The sequence below is a fragment of the Pseudorca crassidens genome, chromosome 11, assembly GCF_039906515.1.
Source record: "Pseudorca crassidens isolate mPseCra1 chromosome 11, mPseCra1.hap1, whole genome shotgun sequence".
Lineage (NCBI taxonomy): Eukaryota > Metazoa > Chordata > Mammalia > Artiodactyla > Delphinidae > Pseudorca > Pseudorca crassidens.
Window position 1 is genome coordinate 85,989,505 of NC_090306.1, and position 12,566 is coordinate 86,002,070.

The 12,566-nt window shown below is 36.8% G+C and overlaps 1 protein-coding gene across 1 annotated transcript in view; it reads right to left on the reverse strand.

Annotated features, from left to right (window-relative positions):
• SLC5A8 (solute carrier family 5 member 8) overlaps positions 1–12,566 on the reverse strand; it is a 66,143-nt gene that overhangs the window by 21,031 nt on the left and 32,546 nt on the right. Inside the window, exon 10 of the mRNA XM_067698712.1 lies at positions 8,672–8,739. Within this exon, the coding sequence (XP_067554813.1) occupies positions 8,672–8,739 (68 nt within the window). The remainder of the gene's footprint in view (positions 1–8,671; positions 8,740–12,566) is intronic.

The following is a 12,566-nucleotide window of genomic DNA, read 5'->3' on the forward strand; positions in this document are numbered from 1 at the left end:
AATTTCACAATTTGTATGGAAACAAAAAGACCCCAAACAGCCAAAGCAATCTTGAGAATGAAAAACGGAGGTGGAGGAATCAGACTCCCTGACTTCAGACTATACTACAAAGCTACAGTAATCAAGACAGTATGGTACTGGCACAAAAACAGAAAGATAGATCAATGGAACAGCATAGAAAGCCCAGAGATAAACCCACGCACATATGGTCACCTTATCTTTGATAAAGGAGGCAGGAATGTACAGTGGAGAAAGGACAGCCTCTTCAATAAGTGGTACCGGGAAAACTGGACAAGTACATGTAAAAGTATGAGATTAGATCACTCCCTAACACCATACACAAAAATAAGCCCCAAATGGATTAAAGACCTAAATGTAAGGCCAGAAACTATCAGACTCTTAGAGGAAAACACAGGCAGAACACTCTATGACAGAAATCACAGCAAGATCCTTTTTGACCCACCTCCTAGAGAAAGGGAAATAAAAACAAAAATAAACAAATGGGACCTAATGAAACTTAAAAGCTTTTGCATAGCAAAGGATACCATAAACAAGACCAAAAGACAACCCTCAGAATGGGAGAAAATATTTGCAAATGAAGCAACTGACAAAGGATTAATCTCCAAAATTTACAAGCAGCTCATGCAGCTCAGTATGAAAAAAATAAAAAACCCAATCCAAAAATAGGCAGAAGACCTAAATAGACATTTCTCCAAAGAAGATATACAGACTGCCAACAAACACGTGAAAGAATGCTCAACATCATTAATCATTAGAGAAATGCAAATCAAAACTACAGTGAGATATCATCTCACACCAGTCAGAATGGCCATCATCAAAAAATCTAGAAAGAATAAATGCTGGAGAAGATGTGGAGAAAAGGGAACACTCTTGCACTGCTGGTGGGAATGTGAATTGGTACAGCCACTGTGGAGAACAGTATGGAGGTTCCTTAAAAAACTACAAATAGTACTACCATATGACCCAGCAATCCCACTTCTGGGCATATACCCTGAGAAAACCATAATTCAAAAGGAGTCATGTACCAAAATGTTCATTGCAGCTCTATTTACAATAGCCAGGACATGGAAGTAACCGAAGTGTCCATCGACAGATGAATGGGTAAAGAAGATGTGGCACATATATACAATGGAATATTACTCAGCCATAAAAAGAAACGAAATTGAGCTATTTGTAATGAGGTGGATGGACCTAGAGTCTGTCATACAGAGTGAAGTAAGTCAGAAAGAGACAGACAAATACCATATGGTAACACATATATATGGAATTTAAGGAAAAAAATGTCATGAAGAACCTAGGGGTAAGACAGGAATAAAGATACAGACCTACTAGAGAATGGACTTGAGGATATGGGCAGGGGGAAGCGTAAGCTGTTACAAAGTGAGAGAGTGGCATGGACATATATACACTACTAAACGTAAAATAGATAGCTAGTGGGAAGCAGCCGCATAGCACAGGGAGACCAGCTCGGTGCTTTGTGACCACCTAGAGGGGTGGGATAGGGAGGGTGGGAGGGAGGGAGACGCAAGAGGGAAGAGATATGGGAACATATGTATATGTATAACTGATTCACTTTTTTATAAAGCAGAAACTAACACACCATTGTAAAGCAATTATACTCCAATAAAGATGTAAAAAAAAAAGATCAAATCATGTAGAAAGATTTAAACCTTACTAATTGCAATCTTTGCTTTGATGTAGAGATGCGAAAATCATGATAGTGAAATAAAATGTACAGTATGAAGAATAGAGAAAGGCAAAATGCTGAAAATTTCAAGAGATGTGTGTTCCCAGTATTCAAATGGCTAATTTTTGAAAGTGGACAGAACCGTAAAAGAAGTATCAGGGACACACCGGTTTGTCCACAGAGTAAAAGTGACAGAACAGAATGAATAAATCAGAAAATATATATATATGCTCAAGAAAAATTTTAGAGCATACAGACTGCAGTCCTGGGTTAAAAAAAAAAAGAAAAAGAAGCTTACCTCGTGGACTAGGGAAAGGAGTGAGGATATTATGACAGAGGAGAACTAGTGTTTGAGGAGGATATGGACTCGGAATACGATCCTAAGGAGTCATTTCACAGCATCTCTTGAACCAGAGTCCAGTAGGAAGGAAGGTAGACTTTAGGCAAAATGTGAAAGAAGTCACTTGGCCCATGTAGTGGTCACTGCGACAGTGTGACCTAGAGCCAGTTTTGGAGATATAAGGAATATACCCCCCAAAATACCCATCTCAGGAAATAAGACCTTGGCTAGAGAGAAAGAAAGGAAGAGTTGCCTTGGAGCTATGATGACTCTCCTAGAATATCTCATTATCTATACTCAGGCCAGAGCTGGTATATGAAAAAGGGGAAATCAACCACAATAAGAACTATAAGTAATAATGCAGACTGTGGAGGAAAGCACACAAAGAGTTGTTTTGTTGGTTATGGCTTAGTTGTACCAGGTAAGCTTAGAGCTTCTGGACCTAACTCATTCATTCACTAATTCATATAATCAGAATGAGGTCACACTGTTTTAACAACTGGTATGCCCTAAGCAACCACCAACCAGAAAGGACCCAAGTTGGGTCTGAAGCAGGAGCCTGGAGGACTTGCTGTGCCCAGCATTAACCTTCAAGTTTCTGGGTCCTGGTCCCAGAGTTGGAGCCCAGGTGGCCATGGAAGTTTCATGGACCACTTAGGTGTGATCAGATAAGTAGATATTTATGAACCAATACATAAATAGGTACATTCAACCTGAATTTGTAGAATGTCTACTTTGTCCTGGACACTGCAGTAGGCACCAGGTATTTGATACAGTATCAAAGAACAATGTCATAATCCTCACCTTCATGGAGTTATAAACTATTTAGTAAAACAGACATTAAATGAGTAACTGCAATAAAGTATTGTAATGGGGATGATACGAGAAATACAAGGTGCTCTGGGAACATTTGGTAGAGGGGAACTCAAACCTATCCAGGGAACAGAAAGGGCCTTTTTGAAAAATAATGTTTAAGTTGAAACTTGAAGAACAAATAAGACTTAGACAGTTGAAGGGTACTCCAGACAGGGGGAAGAGTCCATGCTGAGGCTTGGATGCTAAAAACTGTGAAGTCCACTCAAGGTTCAGAAAGAAGAGGCTAGGGGACTTCCCTGGTGAGGCAGTGGATAAGACTCCACACTCCCAATGCAGGGGGCCCAGGTTTGATCCCTGGTCAGGGGACTAGATCCCACATGCATGCCACAACTAAGAGTTCACATGCCACAACTAAGAAGCTCGCATGCTGCAACGAAGTAGCCCACCTGACACAACGAAGGAGCCCACCTGCCTCAACTAAGACCCAGCACAACCAAGTAAGTAAATAAATAAATATTTTTTAAAAAAACAGGCTATTCCAAAGATTAGTCTGTCCTCTCCATTCCAACACTTCCAAAGAAGCAAGACAGTTTTCCAACACAAAAATGCTCTCTAACAAAAATTTAGCAAATGCCACAAGACATGAAGGACTCTTTAGGCAATAAAAAATGTATTTCCACTCATAGGAAGATGGAGTAGGTGTACTTTTCCCTATTCCTCCTGCTAATAAAACTAAGACTCCTGGACATTACATATAAAACAAACATAAGAAGAATCTAAAAGGTTGAGAGAAGACGGCAGACTAGCTAAGACTTCGGGACCTGAAGAACAATATAATGGTGAGGTCTCTGAGTTTTCTTTTTGGCCCACATATCCCAGTCTTAGAGCTGAAGAAGCTGGCAATCCAGAAATGACAATATGTGCAGGCCAAAAAAATCCAGCAAAGACCAGAAAAGGAGTAACTTAGCAAGAAAGAAAACTTTTAGATAATAACTGCTCAATTCCAGCCAAATGCCACAGAATAAACTGTTCCCCCACATACACATGCCAGAAAAGGCCAAGTAGGGAGCCTAGATTCCATCCCCAACCGGCCTATAACAAGGCACCCCATTCCCTCCCTGCTCAGGCAATGTCATAGGAGGCCTAATGGAGAATCAGGACTTTCATCATTGCCCAGCAGGAACAAGACCACCTTCACCATGATGTCAGTGGAGACTGTTCCCACCCAGCAAAATAAGAAATTCCTCCCTTGGATGTCAACAGAGGCCAACTTGGGAACCTGGACTTCTACATCCACCTGGCAGTAATGAGACAGCTCCCTCCCTTACACTGTTGAAGTGGTATCAGAGAAAGAAAACCAAAACAGAAGGTGCATGTAAGATCTATAGTCTCACCACATAATATAAAAATGTCCAGGTTTCAACTGAAGTTCACTTTTCAGAGCAGGAATTAGGAAGATCTCAAAATGAATGAAAAAAGACAATCAATAAATGCTGATAGAGAAGTGACATATATTAGAATTATTTCACAAATTTTCAAGCAGCCATGATAAAACTGCTTCAGCAATTAGAACATGCTTGAAACAAATGAAAAAGCAGAAGGCCTTAGCAAAAAAAAAAAAAAAAAAAAAAGAAAGTATCAGCAAAAACATAGATGATATAAAGAAGAACAAAATGTAAATTTTAGAACTGAAAACATAATAACTTAAATAAAAATCTCAGTGGATAGGTTCAACAGCAGAATTGGGGGGACAGAGAAAAGAATCAGTGAACAGGAAGATAGACCAATAAAAACCACCCAATCTGAAAAAAACAGAAAATAGGCTTAAAAATCAGTCACCAGGACCTGTGTGAATATAACAAAAAATCTAACATTCATGTCATCCGAGTCTTAGGTAAGAAAAGAAAGAGAGTGGGGCTGAAAAGTATTCAAAGAAATAATGTTTGAACTTCCCAAATTTGGCAAGAAACATAAACCTACAGATTCAAAAGCTAAGCAAACTACAAACAGAATAAACCCAAAGAAAAACATGCCAAGACACATCGTAATTAAACTTCTGTAAACTAACTTCAAAGAAAAATTTCTGAAAGCAGCCAGAGGAAAAAAAATGACACCTTACCTATAGGGGAAAACAATTAGAATGGCAGCAGATTTCTCCTTAAAAATAATGGAAGCCAGAAGAAAGCAGCACAATATTTTTCAAGTGTTGGAAAAAAAGAACTGTCAACTCAGAATCCTATACCTGGCAAAAATATCATTTGGGAATAAAGGGGAAATCAATACATTCTCAGATAAAGGGAAACTAAGAAAATTTGTTGCCAGCAGACTTATCCTTAAAGGAATGGCTAAAGGAAGTTCTCTAAATAGAAGGGAAATAGTAAAAGAAGGAACCTTGAGAAATCAGGAAGAAAGAAAGAACACAATAAGCAAAAATAAATATAATAGGCTTTCCTCCTCCTCTTGAGTTTTCTAAATCATGTTTGATTGTTGAAGCAAAAATTATAACACTGTCTAATGTAATTCAAAATGTATGCAGAGTAAATATTTAAGACAGTTGTGTTATAAACTGGGTAAAGAGACAGAAATGAGGTAAGATTTCTATACTTTACTCGGATTGGTAAAAGGACAAAACAAGTAGACTGTGATAAGTTAAGTATATACACATAAAGCAACAAATGAAAATGCTACACTAAGAGAAAACTCAAAACAATATAGATAGATCAAAATGGGATTCTAAAAAATGTTTAAGTATCCCACTTAAAAAATGAAAACAGAAAGAACAAACATAACAAAAAACAGCAGACTTAAGCCCTAATATTCCAGTAATTATACTAAATTTTAGAAGTCTAAATACCCCAATAAAAAGACAGAGATTGGCAGGATGGATTTAAAAACATAACCCAACTATATGCTGTCTACAAAAAACTCACTTAAGATATAATGATATAGTCAAGTTCAAAGTAAAAGGATATCATGCAAACATTAATCAAAGGAAAGCAGGAGTACTATTAACTATTTAATATCAGATAAAGTAGTTTTCAGACAAAGAAAATTATCAGAGAGGAACATTATATAATGATAAGAGGACTAATTCACCAAGAAGCCATCGAAATCCTAAATGTATATGCACCAAACAAGAGAACTGCAAAATACAAGCAAAAACTAAGAGAACTAAAAGGGAAAGAGACAACTACACACTATAGGTTGAAAATTCACCACTTCTGTCAACAACTGATAAAAACAAATAAGCGTAAAATCAGAAGGATACAGAAGAACTCAGCACCATCAATGAGCAGGATCTAACTGACACCTGTTGAACACTATGCTTAACAACAGCAGAGTACACATTCTTTTCAGGTGCCCATGTAACAGATACCAAAATACTATATCCTGGGCCATAAAACAGACCTCAACAAATTTAAAAGAATTAAAATCATACAGAATGTGTTCTCTGACCACATTGGAATGAAATTAGAAATCAATAGCTGAAAGATAACAGGAAAATCTCCAACAATTGGAAACTAAGTAACATACTTTTAAATAATCTACAGGTCAAAAGGACATATCAAAGGAAATTTTAAAACTCCAATACAAAATATGAAAAGTTATGGGACATAGCTAAAAGTGCTGAGAGGGAGATTTTTAGCAATTAGTGCACACATTACAAAAAAGTCTCAAATCAGTAATCTAGTGTCACACCTCAAGAAGAGCAAAATAAACCCAAAGCAAGCAGAAGGAAGAAAATAATGAAGATAATTTTAAAAAGCAATGATTTAAAACAGAAAAATGATACAGAAAATCAATGAAACAAGAAGCTAGTTCTTTCAAAATATGAATAAAAATTGACAAACCTCTAGCAAGACTAAAAAAAGAGATAAAAGATAAAATTACCAATATTATGAATAAAACAGGAGATATCACTAAAAACCCTGCAGACATCAAAAGTGTAATAAGGGGATACTATGAATAATTCCACACACCTAAATTTGACAACTTAGATGAAATGGAGCAATTCCTCAAAAACACAAACTACCATAATTCATCCACTATGAAACAGATAATTTGAACAGCTATAACTATTAAGGAAACTGAATTCATAATTTTTAAACTCCCAAAAAAGAAACCCCCAAGCCCAGATGGTTTCACTAGAGTATTCTACCAAACACTTAAAGAAGAATTAACACCAATTTTACACAATCTCTTCCAGAAAATAGGAGAGAACTCTTCCCAATTTATTTTATGAAGCTGGTATGACCCTAACACCAAAACCAAGAAAAGGCATTACAAAAAAATATTACCACAGATCAGCATCTCTCATGAATATAGATGCAAAAATTCTTAGCATACGATCAGCAAAGAGAGTTCAGCAATATATAAAAATAACTATACACCATGACCAAGAGAAGAATATTCCAGGAATGCAATGCCAGCTTAAAATTTGAAAATCAATCAGCATGATACACCATGTTAAAGGGCTAAAGAAGAAAATCATATTGTCATATCGAATGCTGCAGAAAAACCATTTGACAAAATTCAACACTCATCCATGATAAAAACTCTCAGAAAAATAGGAATAGAGGGGAATTTCCTTAATTTGGTAAAGGGCATGTACAAAAATCCTACAGGTAATGTACTCAAGAATGAACCACTGAATGCTTTTCTCATTCAGATTGGAGAACAAGGCAATGATGTCCACTTTCACCACTCTTATTCAACATGATGTGGAAGTTGAAGCCAGGGCAATAAGGAAATTAAAGGTACATATACAGATTGGAAAAGAAGATATAAAACTATCCCAATTTGAAGATGATATAATTTTATCTGTAGAAAATCCCAGGAACTAATAAGTTCAGCAAGGTCACAGGATACAAACAAATATACAAAAATCAATTGTATCTTTATATAATAACAAACACATGGACACCAACATTAAGAATACAATACCGTGTACAACCACTCAAAAAAAAATGAAATACTTAGGTGTAAATCTAACTAAATATAAACATGACTTGTATATGAAAATTACACAGTAGTGGTGGAAAAGAAATCATAGAAAATCTAAATAAATGAAGAGATACACTACGTTCATGGATTAAAAGATTCGACACAGTAAAAATGTCAGTTCTTCCCAAATTGCTTTACAGGTTTAAGGCAATCCTATCAAAAACTAAGCAGGATTTTTTTTAGATATAGAGATTATTCTAAACTTTATATGGGAAGGAAAAGGAACTAGAACAGTTAAAACAATTTTGAAAAATAAGAATAAAGTGGGAGGAATCAGTACTTCTGAATTCAAGACTTATTACAGAGCTATAGTAATCAAGACTGTATGATCTTGGCAGATGGACAGACACATAGATCAATGGAATAGAACAAAGAAACCACAAATAGACCCACACAAATATGCCCCACTGATTTTTCTCATAGGTGCAAAGGCAATTCAATGGAAGAAAGACAGCTTTCACAACACGTGGTGTTAGAGCAACAGGACATCCACCGGGAAAAGGGAAAAAAAGAACATCAACCTAGGTCTCATACCATTGAGGGAACTGGGTAAAGGGTATATGGGATCTCTCTGTATTATTTCTTAGTATTGCATGTAAATCTATAATGATCTCAAAATGGAAAGATTAATTAACAAAATTTTTTTAAAGAATTTAGTCATCTATATTCCTTGGTATGTCTACGTGTAGACATATAGAGAGAAAAGTCTGTAAGGATGGTCACATCAACACTTAAAAAAAAAAAAAAGGAAAAGAAGAAGAATTTAGTGACTATGACTCAAACCTTCCAGGATTAGCTCTTACCTGCAACAGAGCTCCCATTAGTGATGCCAGTGCAGCCATTCCAATACACAAAGCTCCAAACAGCACACCTAGATGGATGATGTAAAAGCCATTGTAAAATCCAGACTCAGAGGATTAGAATTCTCAATAGAATAAGCTATCACACCTTGATTCAAAGTACATAATATGACTATAATAAAGAATGGCCACCTCCCTCAGAGCCAGCTAAAAAAGGAAAGGGAACTAGTATGCAAAGAGGAAAGAAAACACTGATATTGTGGCCCAGGATTAATTACATTAGGTTATATAGGTAAAGATTCCCTAAAATTAACTATAGAGATTTAAAACCCAATAACTATTGTGTTATTAATGTAATCCTCCATAAACATTTGTTGGTAAAGGAAGGTTCAGGGAGCTTCTGGGTTGGCGACACGTGGTATGCTCAGAGAGGACATGGATGCTCCATGCCCTTTTCCATATCTTGCCATATTCATCTCTTCCATCTGGCTGTTTTTGAGTTATATCCTTTTACAACAAACCAGCAATCTAAAAAAGTCTTCCAACCTCTGGCCTGGCTTAGAACATCACCGGTTCTACTGATGTCCTACATCCTTCCCAGATTGCATGCCAGCATGCCATTGCTTCTCAGAGCCGTGTGTCTGACAGGGTTTTGGTGCTCTGGCCAGCTGTCAGGCCTGAGCCTCTGAGGTGGGAGGGCTGAGTTCAGGACATTGGTCCACCAGACACCTCCTGGCCCCATTTAATATCAATCAGCTGGAGCTCTCCCAGAGATCCCCGACTCAATGCTAAGATCCAGCTCCACTCAACAACCAGCAAGCTCCAGTGCTGGACACCCCATGCCAAACAACTAGCAAGAAAGGAACACAACCCCACCTATTAGCAGAGAAGCTGCCTAAAATCATAATAAGTTCACAGACACACCAAAACACACCACTGACATGGTCTTGCCCGCCAGAAAGACAAGATCCAGCCTCATGCACCAGAACACAGGCACCAGTTCCCTCCACCAGGAAGCCTACACAACCCACTGAATCAATCTTACCCACTGGGAGCAGACACCAAAAAAACCAGGAACTAAAAACCTGCAGCCTACTAAAGGAGACCGCAAACACAGTAAGTTAAGCAAAATGAGGAGACAGAGAAATACGCCAGATGAAGGAGCAAGGTAAAAACCCAACAGTCAAAGAAATGAACAGGAAATAGGCAGTCTACCTGAAAAAGAATTCAGAGGAATGATAGTAATGGAGAAAATACAAGGGATGTTTAACAAGGACCTAGGAGAACTAAAGAGCAAACAAAGATGAACAACACAATAAATGAAATTAAAAATTCTCTAGAAGGAATCAATAGAAGAATAACTGAGGCAGAAAAATGTAAAAGTCACCTGGAAGATAAAATAGTAGAAATAACTACCACAGAGCAGAATAAAGAAAAAAGAATGAAAAGAATTGAGGAAAATCTGATAGACCTCTGGGACAACATTAAACACACCAACGTTTGAATTATAGGGGTCCCAGAAGAAGAAGAGAAAAAAAAAAAGGGACTGAGAAAATATTTGAAGAGATTATAGCTGAAAACTTCCCTATTATGGGAAAGGAAATAGTCAATCAAGTCCAGGAAGCACAGAGAATCCCATATAGGATAAATCCAAAGAGAAACATGCCAAGACTCATATTAATCAAACCAGCAAAAATTAAATACAAAGAAAAAATATTAAAAGCAGCAAGGGAAAAGCAACAAATAACATACAAGGGAATCCCCATAAGGTTAATAGCTGATCTTTCAGCAGAAACTCTGCAAGCCAGAAGGGAGTGGCAGGACATATTTAAAGTGATGAAAGGAAAAACCTACAACCAAGATTACCCTACACAGCAAGGATCTCATTCAGATTGGTCGGAGAAATTAAAACCTTTATAGCCAAGCAAAAGCTACGAGAATTCAGCACCACCAAACCAACTTTACAGCAAATGCTAAAGGAACTTCTCTAGGCAGGAAACACAAGAGAAGGAAAAGACCCACAATAACAAACCCAAAACAATTAAGAAAATGGTAATGGGAACATACATATCGATAATTACCTTAAATGTAAATGGATTAAATGCTCCAGCAAAAAGACATAGACTGGCTGAACTGATAGAAGAACAAGACCCGTATGTATGCTGTCTACAACAGATACACTTCAGACTTAGGGACACATATGGACTGAAAGTGAAGGGATGGAAAAAGATATTCCATGCAAATGGAAATCAAAAGGAAGCTGGAGTAGCAATTCTCATATCAGACAAAATAGACTTTAAAATAAAGACTATTAGAAGAGACAAAGAAGGACACTACATAATGATCAAGGGATCAATCCAAGAAGAAGATATAACAATTGTAAATATTTATGCACCCAACATAGGAGCACCTCAATCCATAAGGTAAATGTTAACAGCCATAAAAGGGGAAATCGACAGTAACACAATAACAGTAGGGGACTTTAACACCATGCTTTCACCAATGGACAGATCATCCAAAATGAAAATAAATAAGGAAACACAAGCTTTAAATGATACATTAAACAAGATGGACTTAATTGATAGTTATAGGACATTCCATCCAAAAACAACAGAATACACTTTCTTCTCAAGAGCCCATGGAACATTCTCCAGGATGGATATCTAGGGTCACAAATCAAGCCTTGGTAAATTTAAGAAAATTGAAATAATATCAAGTATCTTTTCCGACCACAACGCTATGAGATTAGATGTCAATTACAGGAAAAAATCTGTAAAAAATACAAACAAATGGAGGCTGTATAAACAATACACTAGTGTATTGAGGAGTAGGAAACAGAATCCAACAGCACATTAAAAGGATCACAAACCATGATCAAGTGGGATTTATCCTAGGAATGCAAGGATTCTTCTATAGATGCAAAGCAATCAATGTGATACACCATATTAACAAAGTGAAGGATGAAAACCATATGATCATCTCAATAGATACAGAAAAAGTTTTCGATCAAATTCAACACCCATTTATGATAACCCCCCCCCCCCAGAAAGTAGGCACAGAGGGAATTTCCTCAACATAATAAAGGCCATATATGACAAACCCACAGCCAACATTGTCCTCAATGGTGAAATACTGAAACTATTTCTACTAAGATAAGGAACAAAACAAGGTTGCTCACTCTCACCCCTATTATTCAACATAGTTTAGCAAGGTTTAGCCACAGCAAACAGAGAAGAAAAAGAAATATGGGAATCCAAATTGGAAAAGAAGAAGTAAAACTGTCACTGTTTGCAGATGACATGATACTATACATAGAGAATCCTAAAGATGCTACCAGAAAACTCCTAGAGCTAATCAATAAATTTGTTAAAGTAGCAGGATACAAAATTAATGCACAGAAATCTCTTGCATTCCTATACACTAATGATGAAAAATCTGAAAGAGAAATTAAGGAAGCACTCCCATTTACCAGTGCAACAAAAAGAATAAAATACCTAGGAATAAACCTTCCAAAGGAGATAAAAGACCTATATGCAGAAAACTATAAGACACTGATGAAAGAAGTTAAAGATGATACAAACAGATGGAGAGATATACCATGTTCTTGGTTTGGAAGAATCAACATTGTGAAAATGACTCTACTACCCAAAGCAATCTACAGATTCAATGCAATCCCTACCAAACTACCACTGGCATTTTTCATAGAACTAGAATAAAAATTTTCACAATTTGAATGGAAACACAAAAGACCTCAAATAGCCAAAACAATCTTGAGAAAGAAAAATGGAGCTGGAGGAATCAGGCACCCTGACTTCAGACTATACTACAAAGCTACAGTAATCAAGGCAGTGTGGTACTGGCACAAAAACAGAAATACAGATCAATGGAACAGGATAGA